The 17,002-nt window shown below is 38.1% G+C and overlaps 1 protein-coding gene across 1 annotated transcript in view; it reads right to left on the bottom strand.

The window, feature by feature from the left end:
* Positions 1-17,002, bottom strand: part of mtus2a (microtubule associated tumor suppressor candidate 2a) — a 77,172-nt gene that overhangs the window by 36,789 nt on the left and 23,381 nt on the right. The window contains exons 3-4 of the mRNA XM_053644507.1: positions 13,512-15,576; positions 12,513-12,783 (exon numbers count right to left, since the gene is read on the bottom strand). Of these exons, the coding sequence (XP_053500482.1) occupies positions 12,513-12,783; positions 13,512-15,326 (2,086 nt within the window). The 5' untranslated portion in view covers positions 15,327-15,576. The remainder of the gene's footprint in view (positions 1-12,512; positions 12,784-13,511; positions 15,577-17,002) is intronic.

Genomic DNA, 17,002 nt, shown 5'->3' with positions numbered 1-17,002 from the left:
ACTGTCAGAAGATATGTCCTCTGATAAAACAAATTCAGATAACACTTTTTTCTTCCTTTTTTCTCTTTTGTTTAAAAAAAAAGTTAACTAGTGACTAACTGGAGGTGTTGGTCAGTTTTTTACTATATTTCAAACTTTTGTATTAGTACTTTTGCATTTTCAAGCCCTCTGTTTGCCTGAACTGTATTTGATTTTAACCTTGAGTTTAGACTGCTGTTTAAGCGCTTGCAGAATCAGCACTGTAACACTGTAGCAGGCTGGCGTTGCACAGGCACTGCTACTTGATCATTCAGTCACAGAAAGGCCTAACTGGCTGGCAATAACTAAAAAACAAGTTCTTGTTGAGATGTTTTGTTCTTTCATCTGGCATTCAGCTTGTTACACAGCCTTGGATTCTATCTTAATGTGTGCACTAATGTCAGCTGTGAGATTAATCTGCTTGATGGAGAACAGAGCAGCACAACCCACATTACAAAATGTTTTCCCACAGCTATCCTACAGTGGCATTTTTCCATACAAATTTCTAAAATTCTGTATACTGTATGTCCTGTAGCTTTTCAGTCTATTTTAAATCAGTCCATTCAGATAGGTCTTGTAACATCTATATAAAAGCAATTTAACATAAGAAGTTCAAAATATCCTACTTGTAAAAATCACTATTTATGTTAATGTACTAGTAGTTATATCATACACTTTCTGTCAAACTGTCAATCAAAGTAGTGTGTGCTGATTTATGGCCCATTGTGCTTCCCTGGCCGACGTTTCTGCAGGTAATCTAATTTATGACCAAGGGTGGGGGTAACCCTATCGACTGTATCAGCGGGTCGATCTGGCTCCTGTGTGTCTGGGCAGTGGTGGAGAGGGGTGTAGCCCCCCCCCGCCTCAACAAAGGTGTTTATGTTAATGAGTCTGTTTTTTCTGGGGGGTGAGTCTGGTTTTTTGTGTGTGTGTGTGGGGGGGGGGGGAGGGTAACCCTATCGACTGTATCAGTGGGGCATTTTGGCACCTGTATGTCTGGGTTGTGTCCTTCCTTTCCTGGGAGTGTTTGTTTTGTGTATTGTGGGGGATCTCCCCCAACAAATGTGTTTATGTTAATGAGACTGTTATGAAACGTGTTTCTCCCTGAATTAATCACACACAAGTGTATACCTTTTTGTGGTATAAGAGAATGTTTGTTTCTGAAATTACTTTCGTGGTATTGTTTTATTTTGAAGCTTAAGGATGGTTTAGGTGAAATATGTCTGATGTAAGAAAAAGAGTATCAAATGGTTAATATTAAGTATACATGTGTTACTATGTGGGGGATTTCGTTTTGTGTAGCCACATTGTTAGAAAAAGCATGATGGTTGAATGTGAATATAAATGAGCAGAATGTTTGCTTGTGAAATAAATGAAAACAACTGTTGATTTTTGGGAGAACGGTGTGACTTTGAATAAACATTTACTGAAATAAAACCCCTGAAACAGATAAACCATCGATATGGCCAAAGAAATGTAAAAAATGTTTTTACATACCTTCTAAACATAAACCTTTAGGAGGTAAAACGTTTAAAAGTGCTGTTTAAAAGAATCGTGCGTTTTGTTTCAACTACAAACAAATTTTTGGAAAATGGTTCGCCAACGAAGATACTTACACAGAACTGTCGCTAAATACATAAGCTTTTGTCTATGCTTTGACATCCCATGTCCCCACTGGCTGACAGTCAAGTCATGTAAACTTTTGACCTCTGGTAACACTGATCTGAATGTGTGATCTTTCCTGGAAGTTGTCTGTCTGTGAGAGACAGAGAAATGTGATTTCTGGGGGTTTTGCTGACTAGAATGCTTACAAATGTGTTTATGTTAACGAATTAAGGAGAGAGTCATGCGTCTCAGTGCTTAAATAATGGTTAAGACGTTGTAGTTAAAACACAGAAGAAACTCTGCAACTATCTGTTACAATGTCTGCTCCGAGAAATCCTAATACCCCTAGAACAACGCTGTGTATTCACCAACAAGAGGACCTGTTGAAATGAGAGAGGACTTGACTTCTGCTACAAGAAAAAAAAACCCAAGATTTTAGTTTGACAATTTATCCATGAAGATATTGTAAAGACGTTGTTTAACCCTGAGCAGGGCATCAACAACTCCAAGGATTGTCTCTTAAGTCCGAGGGTTCTTTAGGAGGTAGAAGAAACATTTAAAGATGATGTTTTAAAAGAAACGGGTGTTTCGTCCATAATGATAAAAAAGAAAAATGGTTGTACTCCAATGTGAAATAAATCGGTGGAGACACACTGAGTACATTTCTGTTCCACAGTCTGTAAGGATCCCCACCCTTAATGTAGTGTGAAAAATGTACATACCCTCCATGACTACATTGCATGAGGTTTAAACATTTTTATTTTGTGTTGGCAGCAAGACAAAACTGTTGTACATTTGGTATCTGGTGATTTTAGAATGAGGCCCCAACTGTCAAATATGTTTTGTGAATGTCTTTGTCTGGCAAAGAGCACGATGGCATGGAAAGTGTATACAGGAGTAATTGGGGTGATCTAATGCTTAGGAGTTCTACAGTACTTCAACTTGGAACATTCCAACATGGCCCTCAGAGAGGCATTGTCTAAGCTACGTATATATAATATAGATCAGATCACCAGTATGTCTTTACCCACTCCTGATCTAGAGTCAAAATTATTACTTTTTATTTCCTCGTATGGGTTTATGACAGTGAGCAGTCATATACACTATAAGCCAAAGGTATAGAAGCAGACAAATTATTTTTAAAGGTTGCAAATTAATCGAACAGTTAAGGCATATTTCCAACAGAACAGAATATTACACATTTAGTGTAAACTAGTGTAAAAAATTTCTCTGAAATATTTCAGTGAAAATATTTTTCCATATTAAATGCATTAATATTAGAAAAGATAGTACAGTCTTTGTTGATAAGTTACAAACTCACACTTTATAACAATTTGTTTAGGAGCATCTGAATCTGGCAAATAACTTTTATTCAATTTAGGCATACAATAAAAGTTAATAAACAAATTAGGAAGAAATGACTTGTACACTACTGCTGCGGATATTAAGTCAAACCATTTTGTTCAAACTTCAGCATGATCCACAGGGTAGCAGAAACTTATGGCACCTTAGGAATACCATGTGAAGGATTAAGTTGACTAGTCACTTACAGAGAGAAATACTGTGTTCATCAGATGTGTGCTGTACATCTAGACAATCTGATAACAAACTACACACAACATTTATGTTAAGAAAATTCAGCTTGCTCTTTGTTCCCAAATAACATTGGACCAGATCCATAGTTTACATCATCTGCCCACACGAATTTAATCTGTATTACAAGTACTGAACAAGTTAGAAGAAGAGAATGTGTAGCTTTACTTTTCATTGGAACTTTATTGTTTATTTGGATCTGTCTTGATTCATTTTCATATTCAGGGTTTTTTTTTAACTTCATTTCATTATTATTTTTTATGAAGTATCTTCAACCTAGGAAAGTGTGGCATCTAACATAACGTATGAATGTAGGAACATGGATTTTCACCATGTGCTCCACCGGCACCCTAGTTGAAAAGAAAGTCAAACATGTTAAATCTTCAAAGGTCAGGCAGTGCAGGAGTAAGGAAAATAAAAGCACAATACCTATTAGATTATATCTATGATTAAGTTCACATTCAATTAAGAAATGAAGCTCATGTTAAGGCTATTTCTTCCACAGATGTCTTCAGAAGAAATTGATGACCAATTCCCTAGGCATTGTGCCTCCATTTAAAATAAACACTCACATGCAGATACAGAAGTTATGATATTGAGGCAAGACAGACAGGAATATTTGAAATTAAATTTATAATATCTATTAACTATCATATCTATTTAACATATCTACAGTGAGGGAAAAAAGTATTTGATCCCCTGCTGATTTTGTACGTTTGCCCACTGACAAAGAAATGATCAGTCTATAATTTTAATGGTAGATTCATTTGACCAGTGAGAGACAGAATAACAACAAGAAAATCCAGAAAAACGCATGTCAAAATGTTATAAATTGATTTGCATTTTAATGAGGGAAATAAGTATTTGACCCCCTCTCAATCAGAAAGATTTCTGGCTCCCAGGTGTGTTTTATACAGGTAATGAGCTGAGATTATTAGCACACTCTTAAAGGGAGTGCTCCTAATCTCAGCTTGTTACCTGTATAAAAGACACCTGTCCATAGAAGCAATCAATCAATCAGATTCCAAACTCTCCACCATGGCCAAGACCAAAGAGCTCTCCAAGGATGTCAGGGACAAGATTGTAGACCTACACAAGTCTGGAATGGGCTACAAGACCATTGCCAAGCAGCTTGGTGAGAAGGTGACAACAGTTGGTGCAATTATTCGCAAATGGAAGAAACACAAAAGAACTGTCAATCTCCCTCGGCCTGGGGCTCCATGCAAGATCTCACCTCGTGGAGTTGCAATGATCATGAGAACAGTGAGGAATCATCCCAGAACTACACGGGAGGATCTTGTCAATGATCTCAAGGCAGCTGGGACCATAGTCACCAAGAAAACAATTGGTAACACACTACGCCGTGAAGGACTGAAATCCTGCAGCGCCCGCAAGGTCCCCCTGCTCAAGAAAGCACATATACATGACTGTCTGAAGTTTGCCAATGAACATCTGAATGATTCAGAGGACAACTGGGTGAAAGTGTTTTGGTCAGATGAGACCAAAATGGAGCTCTTTGGCATCAACTCAACTCGCCGTATTTAGAGGAGGAGGAATGCTGCCTATGACCCCAAGAACACCATCCCCACCGTGAAACATGGAGGTGGAAACATTATGCTTTGGGGGTGTTTTTCTGCTAAGGGGACAGGACAACTTCACCGCATCAAAGGGACGATGGACGGGGCCATGTACCGTCAAATCTTGGGTGAGAACCTCCTTCCCTCAGCCAGGGCATTGAAAATGGGTCGTGGATGGGTATTCCAGCATGACAATGACCCAAAACACACGGCCAAGGCAACAAAGGAGTGGCTCAAGAAGAAGCACATTAAGGTCCTGGAGTGGCCTAGCCAGTCTCCAGACCTTAATCCCATAGAAAATCTGTGGAGGGAGCTGAAGGTTCGAGTTGCCAAACGTCAGCCTCGAAACCTTAATGACTTGGAGAAGATCTGCAAAGAGGAGTGGGACAAAATCCCTCCTGAGATGTGTGCAAACCTGGTGGCCAACTACAAGAAACGTCTGACTTCTGTGATTGCCAACAAGGGTTTTGCAACCAAGTACTAAGTCATGTTTTGCAGAGGGGTCAAATACATATTTCCCTCAATAAAATGCAAATCAATTTATAACATTTTTGACATGCGTTTTTCTGCATTTTTTTTGTTGTTATTCTGTCTCTCACTGTTCAAATAAATCTACCATTAAAATTATAGAATGATAATTTCTTTGTCAGTGGGCAAACGTACAAAATCAGCAGGGGATCAAATACTTTTTTCCCTCACTGTACTAAAATACTTATTAAGACTACTGTGCTAGTAAGTGTGTCAGATGTTCTCTGACCTTTTTTAATTGCTCTAACAATACCAGATGGGAATGATCATTTTTCTATGACAAACTTTGTTCTCACTACAATATAGTTCTGTTTAAAAACAGTTTTGTCCTCACAATTTCATTGCTAGATTCAGATGTGGATAAATTTCAACATGGAAGGAAAAGAGAGGAGCTAACTTATTTTGACCCAGATACAGCTTATTTGACGCAAAGAAAAAACCCAACAAGGTAACTACTGAAACAACACCATGAACACTCCTAGATTTCACCTGTTTTTAATAAGGATAATGAATTGTTGCAATTCCTGGTTGAGCTTTGAAAGATCAAGAGCAGCATTATCAACATGGCGTTGAGTATCACCAAAATACTGAACTGTTACTTGATCTTTGTTCATCAGACAGCCAAGCCTAGTCTACTAGTGTCCTGGAGGACACTGTTGGAACACTGAATGAGTTTGACAGAACATTCTTTCAACCTCAAATTAGACAGTTTTAAAACATGCAGTTAGAAGTGTCATGCCCCCCTCCAGCAATCTCTAAACTTGTTCTGCTTCCACAGCCTTCTGCTTACCGACTCCTGACTATGGCTATCACAGATAGTTGTGTGTTCGTGTAATTTTATGCAGATGCATGTTGTAGTATTGCGTTTATGCTGTCTAAGAATCTGATTAATCTCTTATAGGATGCATTTGGGTGTGTTAATTAACCGCTAATAAAGTGTTTTAGTTTACTGATTTTCATTCACTCAGATCAAGCAGGTCATTCCCGCTGAAATCTATATTTTTACTTTCCACGCCACGTCTTTATCTCCACCACCTTTCAAACAAAGTGATGCCCCTGTATTGCCTACCCCTAACCTTACTGAGTGTACCTCCTCACAATCCTTGTGGACAGGCTGAACTGCATGAAGGAGTTGTTAACACGACTAGGTTATGGTCTGAACTACCAAGTGGTGGTAGTGTAGTAACTCTGAGAGCTACAGTACAGTAATGAGTTTATCTATATTTACTCAAACCCCTATATAGGAATAGTAAATTGATGTGTGATTTCATGAAAAGAAAAGTAGGTTCTGTGTGCATAAGAAACAGAGGAAGATTATTTTCTGAAAGGAATCGCATGGAAAGATTGCAAATTGCTAATTATGTGCCTGTATTTGGACTGCTGGGTGCAAAACCTCATGAAATGTGTCTCTATTGCTGTAAAGCTTCATTATAATGCAAATTAGTTCCATCAGTGAATCATCATGCTGTAGAGATTTGTTTAAGTCAATTGGTTTCACATCATATGAATAAAAACTTAACTCCATACATTATTACATTAGATGTATTTTAGACTAATGGTATTACCATACCATTCTGTATGAAAATTAAGCTTAATTTTTGACAGGGGTTTGAATGTTTTCAGATAGAGAGTATATATTTATAAGTAAAATGCTCAGGTACAGGTCTAATACACAACTCCCGGACTTTTGTGGATGTTTAAAACTATGTAAAAGCTTGTTCAAAGTACTCAGAGATATAATTCCACAGCCTATGATGAAAATATGGAAATACTTTTTGCCATGCAAAAAGTCATGACAATGAACTCATTAGGCTTATCTGGACTTCTCTTACTTTTCTGGTGGAACAGATCATGGCTCCCTATATGGTCACATTCTGTGTTTTGTTATTCATAGATGAATGCCCCGGATTATGTAGAATACCTGGTGCCAAGGTTTGTGGCACATTATCTCCAATCATGGGAAACCTTTTATATCTCAAATTTTCTCAGATTTTTAAAATTAATTATTTTAGTTATTTATTTATTTATGCAATGCAGATTTAATTGATATATTTTGTGACATCAATCACAGGCAGAACATATTTTTAACATGAATCCACCAAAAGAGTGTTCAAGTTCATTTGAAAAACCATCATCATTACAAATGCAGTAAATTACAAGAATATTGAGTATCACCAACCACTGTTCCAAACTGTTTCATCTACTGGTTTTCATATGGTTCGTATTCATCATTGCAAATATTATCAATTTAATTTAAAATATTCCTGTCTGTCTTGCCTCAATATCATAACTTCTGTATCTGCATGTGAGTGTTTATTTTAAATGGAGGCACAATGCCTAGGGAATTGGTCATCAATTTCTTCTGAAGACATCTGTGGAAGAAATAGCCTTAACATGAGCTTCATTTCTTAATTGAATGTGAACTTAATCATAGATATAATCTAAATAGGTGATGTGCTTTTATTTTCCTTACTCCTGCACTGCCTGACCTTTGGAGATTTATCATGTTTGACTTTCTTTTCAGCTAGGGTGCCGGTGGAGCGCATGGTGAAAATCCATGTTCCTACATTCATACGTTATGTTAGATGCCACACTTTCCTAGATTGAAGGTACTTCATAAAAAATAATAATGAAATGAATTTAAAAAAAAACCTGAATATGAAAATGAATCAAGACAGATCCAAATAAACTATAAAGTTCCAATGAAAAGTAAAGCTATACGTTCTCTTCCTCTAACTTGTTCAGTACTTGTAATACAGATTAAATTTGTGTGGGCAGATGATGTAAACTATGGATCTGGTCCATTGTTATTTGGGAACAAAGAGCAAGCTGAATTTTCTTAACATAAATGTTGTATGTAGTTTGTTATCAGATTGTCTAGATGTACAGCACACATCTGATGAACAAAGAATTCCTCTCCCATGCTGTAATGATGGTTGGAAACTGGGATTTAATGGCATATACTGTAGAAAAGTCATATAGAACATAGAGAAATCTCATTTAGCGCTTTGGGAATTAAGTCAAATTTCACGTTGCCTTTTATTCTGATCACAACCAGACAGTTACATTGTTTCTGAGTTTAGTCTTTGTTTAGACTTTGTTGATGCAGAAGAAGCAAAAGTCTAAGGAGCCCTTAACCTTCAGACTAATGATTTGCAATTTCTGCACACAATGCTTGAAAAGAAAAATGTATAACGAACTTGAAAAGGTAGAAAGGGGTTCTATGAATTAGTTAATGGGCATCTCTCTCTCTCTATATCGCTATTAAAGTAGTGCTTAAACAGATACATTGCAGACAAATATACATATAGACAGTTTTAATTTTGTACATGCATACCAACTTAATCTTCACCTATCATCATTCCCTGTTAACCAAATCTGTCGCCACCTAATAAAACAGTTTAAGTCACTAACCAAAGTAAGTATTTGATATAATTAAAAGAACAAAAACAATCAACCTTTCTTAAAGAAATTCCTAAATCCTCTGACCAAGTATATGGCTGTGCCATCTGTCTATTAAATAAATGCCAGTCCTTCAGGCTGAGAAATAAGGATCAAAACATTCTGCCAGTAGTTTGGCACTGTGACTTAAAAAGTTGTTTTTCATCTGACATCTGACTGTCCCAACTGCCTTACAATACTGATAATGCTCTTACACTTAAGAGGGCTGAATGGCAGACCTTGTTAAATAATATTATGTTTTTCCCTTATAATGTCTTATATTTTATAAAATATATTCTTATATATCTTATATTACTTTTTTCCTTTTCTTATACGTTGACATGGGAGAAGATGTGCAATGGGCAGTGCTGGTGTGAAGGTAAGCCTGCACAAGGACATGTCTTTGTAACTGTAAGTGACTAGTCAACTTAATCCTTCACATGGTATTCATAAGGTGCCATAAGTTTCTGCTACTCTATGGATCATGCTGAAGTTTGAACAAAATGGTTTGACTTAATATCCGCAGCAGTAGTGTACAAGTCATTTCTTCCTAATTTGTTTATTAACTTTTATTGTATGCCTAAATGGAATAAAATTTATTTGCCAGATTCAGATGCTCCTAAACAAGCTATTATAAAGTGTGAGTTTGTAACTTATCAACAGAAGACTGTACTATCTTTTCTAATATAATGCATTTAATATGGAAAAATATTTTCACTGAAATATTTCAGAGAAATTTTTTTACACTAGTTTACACTAAATGTCTGATATTCTGTTCTGTTGGAAATATGCCTTAACTGTTCAATTAATTTGGAACCTTTAAAAATAATTTGTCTTCTTCTATACCTTTGGCTTATAGTGTATATGACTGCTCACTGTCATAAACCCATACGAGGAAATAAAAAGTAATCATTTTAACTCCAGATCAGGAGTGGGTAAAGACATACTGGTGATCTGATCTATATTATATATATACGTAGCTTAGATAATGCCTCTCTGAGGGCCATGTTGGAATGTTCCAAGTTGAAGTACTATAGAACTCCTAAGCATTAAAAATGTTTAAACCTCATGCAATGTAGTCATGGAGGGTATGTACATTTTTCATACTACATTAAGGGTGGGGATCCTTACAGACTGTGGAACAGAAATGTACTCAGTGTGTCTCCACCGATTTATTTCACATTGGAGTACAACCATTTTTCTTTTTTATCATTATGGACGAAACACCCGTTTCTTTTAAAACATCATCTTTAAATGTTTCTTCTACCTCCTAAAGAACCCTCGGACTTAAGAGACAATCCTTGGAGTTGTTGATGCCCTGCTCAGGGTTAAACAACGTCTTTACAATATCTTCATGGATAAATTGTCAAACTAAAATCTTGGGGTTTTTTTTCTTGTAGCAGAAGTCAAGTCCTCTCTCATTTCAACAGGTCCTCTTGTTGGTGAATACACAGCGTTGTTCTAGGGGTATTAGGATTTCTCGGAGCAGACATTGTAACAGATAGTTGCAGAGTTTCTTCTGTGTTTTAACTACAACGTCTTAACCATTATTTAAGCACTGAGACGCATGACTCTCTCCTTAATTCGTTAACATAAACACATTTGTAAGCATTCTAGTCAGCAAAACCCCCAGAAATCACATTTCTCTGTCTCTCACAGACAGACAACTTCCAGGAAAGATCACACATTCAGATCAATGTTACAAGAGGTCATAAATTTACATGAATTGACTGTCAGCCAGTGGGTTTATTTCACAAGCAAACATTCTGCTCATATATATATATATATATATATATATATATATATATATATATATATATATATATATATATATATATATATTCACATTCAACCATCATGCTTTTTCTAACAATGTGGTTACACAAAACGAAATCCCCCACATAGTAACACACATATACCCAATATTAACCATTTGATACTCTTTTTCTTACATCAGACATATTTCACCTAAACCATCCTTAAGCTTCAAAATAAAACAATACCACAAAAGTAATTTCAGATACAAACATTCTCTTATACCACTAAAAGGTATACATTTGTGTGTGATTAATTCAGGGAGAAACACGTTTCACAACAGTCTCATTAACATAAACACATGTGTTGGGGGAGATCCCCCACAATACACAAAACACACATCCCCAGGAAAGGAAGGACACAACCCAGACATACAGATGCCAAAATGACCCACTGATACAGTCGACAGGGTTACCCCCCCCCCCAAACCAGACTCACCCCTGGTCATAAATTAGACTACCTACAAACTGTCGTTCAGTAAAAACACAAAGATCATAAATTAGTACACTACTTTGATTGACAGTTTGACAGAAAGTACTGTCTACCGGTGAAACATGTGTATGGGCGGGGGTTTAGAGAGAGAGAGAGGAAGAGAGAGAGAGAGAGAGAGAGAGAGAGAGGTGTCTGAAACAAGTCTGTATGGGCGGGGTTTAGAGAGAGAGAGAGAGAGAGAGAGAGGCGATTCGGTTTTAACATCATTAATGCTTTAACCCAGCGAATGGAAGACATCTCGGGAAAACTTATCTTCTAGTTTAAACAATACGGCGATTCTTTTAGCCAACACTTTTACCTCATAAGAATCTTTGTTTAAAAGTCATGTAATACGAGCGATTCTTTTTAAACAGCTCTTTTAACCATTTTTACCTACTAAAGGTTTATGTGTTTTTTGGAAGACAAGTAATACGGATTCTTTTTAAACAGCTCTTTTAATCATTTTTTTTTTTTTTACCTCCTAAAGGTTTATGTTTAGAAGGTATGTAATACACGTGATTCTTTTAAACAGATTCTTTTTTATTTATTTATTTAAAAAAAAAAAAAAAAGCGCTTTACCTCCTAAACTTTTTATTCAAAGGCAAACCGGGCTCCCTAAAAACGTAATTCAACACTTACACCCCCACACAACCCTCTCCACCACTGCCCAGACACATAGGAGCCAAATTGACCCACTGATAGGGTTACCCCCACCCTTGGTCATAAATTAGGTTACCTGCAGAAACGTCAGCCAGGGAAGCGCAAAGGGCCATAAATCAGCCACACTATTTTGATTGACAGTTTGACAGAAAGTGTATGATATGACTACTTGTGTTGTATGCTGTGCCACTGTAGAATGCACAAGCAGAACATGCAGGCAAATATTGCCTCAACTGATGTTGTTTAAGTATTATTTGCTTTGCGCATTAGAGATTTGCAGAATCTCTGGGGCTCACGTCACAGAACAAAACATCTATCTGCATTCTAGTGAGGGCATAATATGATAATAATATGCAGAATATGAACCCCATGGCTTCATGATGTGAAAATGTTGTTTGAAATTTTGGAGTTTTGTGCATGTGTCTAATTAGCACCAATATGCATACAATAATTCATAAAATTATTCACCTTTCTAATTTGCTGGAAAACTCAGTGCAATGTAAGGATGCGTCTTTAGCAGGCAGAAATTCATCACCAGCTACACTCCTTCAGAGAATTCAGCTAAATTCTGTCATGGGGAACATCCCATCAGAGAACATTTTCTCCCCTGGCAACCTGATAATTTTTCATTGTACAGTTAATAAAGTCTCCTGCTCTGTATCTCTAACCTTTTCACCTCCACTTTACCACATGTCCATATCAGACTCAAACATTTCATGAATTTCTAATTAATTCCCCTACCATTTGCTTATTTGCAGCTTAATTTATATTTGGTTCATTGTAGTAACATTAGACACGCATTACCTGAAGCCTCTGGTGGGCTTTGAGTGGATGGGGTCACTAATGAGGTGGCTTGTGCAGTCACTGATGGGGTCACGGCCTGCACTGGTTGACTGAGAGCTAGAGGTGACTTCTGTGCAGTGAAGATCCTGCTCTTAGCAGCAGCATTGGATGGAGACTTGCTGACAGCACCCACACCAAGCTGGGGTCTCAAGGTTCGAGGAGCCTGTAAAAATCCTCCTGTTTCTTGAGTTATTGTCTGGGATTCTGGCAGATCCTTGGCTTCAGAGGCAATCTAAAATGATGCAAAAGATAAACAAAATCCATAATTATAATACAGTTGTCTTGAAATGCATCCATATTTTCCATTCCTACTCATAAAAACATTTTAGATGGCTTATGTGTCAAGATCACTAGTATGCAATATTCAATCAATAGCCTGATCCCCAAGATACCAGCATTACACAGAATACCATGCCACTACCATTTCAGCATGGGGGGGGGGGGGGGGGGGTGCCTAGCAACAGAAGGGCAACAATAATTGGTTATAATATCTGGTATGTGGCAGGTTATCCTGATGAAAAAAGGCCAATGATGCACCTAATAAAACTGGCAAGTTTTTTCATCTTATGCATAAGGCAGTGCTTCTTACTTTTTCTAAATGCCATTTTTATAGTCATCATAAACTGTCAAGTACTCCTTAGTGTCAAGCACTTGCTTAATGTCTATTCTGTTAACGTAGATTTATTGTTGGTTGCCATAGCTGTCCTAAGAGCAATCAATGCTTGAAGCCTCTATTACTTTTCTCAAGGTGACCATGATTAAATTTCTTGACTCTATCCATTATATAGTGCAAGACATTCAATTAATACAAGACAAATTTGTATATATATTGTTGTGCTATTAGAATCACAAAATGAATCAATCAACATATCAATTCTTAGATATATCAAGTCCACATATAATTAGATCCTCTCAGCCCTCGAATGAATGAATTGAATAGTTGATGTGGAAGTTCCTTACCGCTGCAGGCGAGTATTTGTTGCCTAGAGAGCCATAGAAGTTGTTTGTCCTCCCTAGGGCTTTGTGAGACACGGTGTGGCTGGAAGGCTTTGTCCCAGACACCACTGTCTCAGGGGATATATATCGAGCCTTCTGCAGCTCCTGTCTATACTTGTCAAATAGCAGGTTAGAGGCACTCAGCACTGGAGCTCCAGGAGTCTCCTCTGCTGCTGTTTTGGGGTTGGGCAAACTGGTGGGGGTTGAGGGTTTGGTGGGTAGTGAGGAGACTTCATATGGGCTATCAGCGGCCTGGGGCTTCATTTGTGGGCTCTTGCGTATATAGGTGATGATTTTAGGGCGAACACTTTTGGGCTTTGGGGGGCACTTGGGTGGAGAAGATGTTACAGTAGAGTTTTGTTGGGGTACAGGGTTTTGGACATTCATGTTGATGGTAGTTTTGACTGGAGGTCTCAGGCCAAAGCCATACCCTTGAGAAGCACCATAACCCAGCTGTGGGCCGCGAGTAGGCACTCGGCTTCTCCCAGGAGACATTGGAGGATGTCTTTGAGGAGACCCCGTACTCTTAGGAGATGGGGGCGTTGAAGGCCTGGTAGGGCTGCTGTAGGCTCTGCGGCTCAAATTACTCTTCCTGTCCAGGGAACTGGCAGCATTCTCAGCTGAACCCTGTCTTCTGAGGATGGAGCCCACCTTAGTAGAAGTCTGGCTGGGTTGGATCCCTGAGCCTGAGCCAAGAGACTGGGCACTACTATTAATCTGCACTGGATCCTTTAGGTCTGGCTGATGGTTGCTGTTTTTAGGACCGCTGTCTGAGGAGGGGGAAGGCCGCTCTCCTTGATTGGTGTCTTTATATGCAGGATGTCCTGAGGTTAGCTTTGGTTCCATTCCTGGAGAGAGTGGATGTACAAGCTGCCTGCAAGAAGGGGGCACTCTTTCAATGTTTCTCTGGAATTTGGAAGACAGGACATTCTCCTGTCTGTTGTAGGCTTTGCCTGTACTCCAGCATTGCCTGTCTGTCAGACAGTCACCATGTTCCGTGCTTGATCTACGCTCATGTGTTGGATCCTGAGGCAGTACTGTAGAACTATGATTCTGATCCCTCTTTCTTGGTTGCTCTTTGCTTTGTGTGGAAAGTATAAGGGATTTATTTGTGGCTGGCTGCTGGAACCGGCACTTCTCTGAGGTAGGCTTGCTGGGTGGGGAAGAAGGATACTGTGTATGTCCTGCACTGTCAAGAGCACTGGCCAAGCTTCCACTGAGGTTGCTCACAGTTGAGAAGGTAGGGACAAAGACATTGTTCTCTGAGTTACTACGTGTCTCTCTCAGACTCCTCCTTCCTCCAGACCGAGAGGCAGATGTCCTGAGGTCCAGAGGCTGAGTGCTTTGATCTGTATCTATATCCTCACTGTGGTTGGCATTCTGATCTGGCTTGCCTAAGTCACCTGCAGGGTCCAAACATGTGAGAACAGACGGTCTCTGACAAAAGTCTTTCTTTGCACCCTCTTTGCTTGTATCATGATCTCTCACTTCTCGATCTGTTAGAAAAGCTTCCATCTCCTGACACTCTAATAATTCAAACTCTTCCAGCTCTGGGTCCTCACTGTGGGCATGTGTGCCCCAAATAATAATCCTTTCCTGAGTGCTGCTGTGTGTCAACAGGGGAGGTATTAAACTGCCTCTCTCAGTGTAGCTTTCCTCCATGGGGATTTGGTTAGCATTGGCATCTCCATCAGGATAGAGGAAAGGCTGCTTGTTGTTGTTCTTTATTTCCTTGTGCATACTGTAGCAAGGGCCTCCTATGTTCTTTTCCCCACTCATGTTATACAAGTCCAAGCACCTCTCTCAACAGCTTCCCACTGCTATGGGATCCATTAAAGGTTTCACTCACCTCTGGGGTTTTATGTTCAGTCATGGAATGAAAACTTAAAATCTGATCTCACATCTTTCCCATCTTTGTTGGAAGACGGACTTTTGTTGGGTCTGAAGTTCTGTTCTTTTCTCAGCTGGACATAGTGCTTAATTTTATAACGTTTTCAGAATTAATGAGAAACGTCACCAACCATCGTGCCTAACCATGCATGAAGAGACAGACAGAGAGAGAGAGAGAGAGAGAGAGAATTATATACAAAATCACCATTCATGTCTGTTACACAGTTTATATCTGAACATATCCTCTACATCAGTGGTTCTCAAACTTTTTCAGTGGGAGGCCCCCCTTGTGTAGCATGCATTCCTTTATGGCCCCTCAGAGTCGTCAAAATTTAGTTTTGTCCACACTGGGTTCTTCTGTATTAACTTTCTCGGCTAAGAGACTATGTCCTCTATCTAAAAATTTACCCATTTACAAAAAGCCTTAGGTTTTTATCAGTGTGTAGCTAATTGTAACAGGTAACATACAGGTAAAATTAATTAAAAAAAAAAAAGTTCTAGATTAATAGCAGAAACTACTAAGTACTAAATACGAAATCATTTAGTCATGCTTGATATCCATCTAAACATTCTTAATATTTGCTAAATAAAAGCACTTTAAAAAAAAAAAAAAAGGTTATTTTTTAAGAATGTTAAATTCTATCTGATATACAAGCATTATTTATCAGTTTACCATGAGAAAATTTGTGTCATTTCATCTGTCTAAAAAAGTTAGCAGTCTAAATAAAACACTCCAAGAAGTTATATATATTTTGCTTGCCCTTCAATGGGTCATTTGTTGAATGTGTTTAAAACCACACAGAAACAAAAATGACACAAGAAGGACAAGAATATTGTCATTGCAGGAGGCTTTTACCATGGGTATTCTGTCATTTTGAATGCACTGTATCTTAGGTTTATTTTAAATGAATATAATGTACACATTTTGTGGAAAAAAATTACAGTTCTATGTGGTTATGTGTTTATATTAGTGGGATAATAAATTAATAGGATGCGGCAAAGTTGCACACTCAAAGGAAGAAAGTGGATTGAGACTGGGGAGACTGACAGAACCATCTATAAGAAGGACAGCTAACTAGACAACGATCCTGAAAACAAAGAAGCACAAGTCAATCAACATTCACTCCTACTATACTGTAAGCTGAAAGATCACACATATTCACAACAGTTACTTCTATGTGTAAGCATTTATGAAGTATGTTATGCGATTGTGGTGGGGTCATTTTTTAAACATTTTTTTTTGTTCTTTCCTCAGGGCTTCAGTGACAAACTCCATTGGCTATATCTATACCTTTAAAAATTCTATTCAGAACCCTATAACAGAGGGTTTCCATCCACTAAAGGTTTCAAGTGGAACCTGTACAGAAAGCCAGGCACATTAACTGTCCAAAGTATCCACGAGGAACCCTTTATCTAAGAGTGTACCACTCGTATTGATAATCTATGGTTAGGGTTAATGTTTACATATATGTCATTAGCTTAGGGACAGTACCCAAATGCTACTGCAAAATGTTGAAAACGATAGAAAAATGTCTTAGGCATTATGTCATATTCAACAGCCTCAA

The sequence above is a fragment of the Ictalurus furcatus genome, chromosome 16 (assembly GCF_023375685.1).
Source record: "Ictalurus furcatus strain D&B chromosome 16, Billie_1.0, whole genome shotgun sequence".
In the NCBI taxonomy this organism is placed as follows: domain Eukaryota; kingdom Metazoa; phylum Chordata; class Actinopteri; order Siluriformes; family Ictaluridae; genus Ictalurus; species Ictalurus furcatus.
This window is presented reverse-complemented; position numbering and strand designations above follow the sequence as displayed.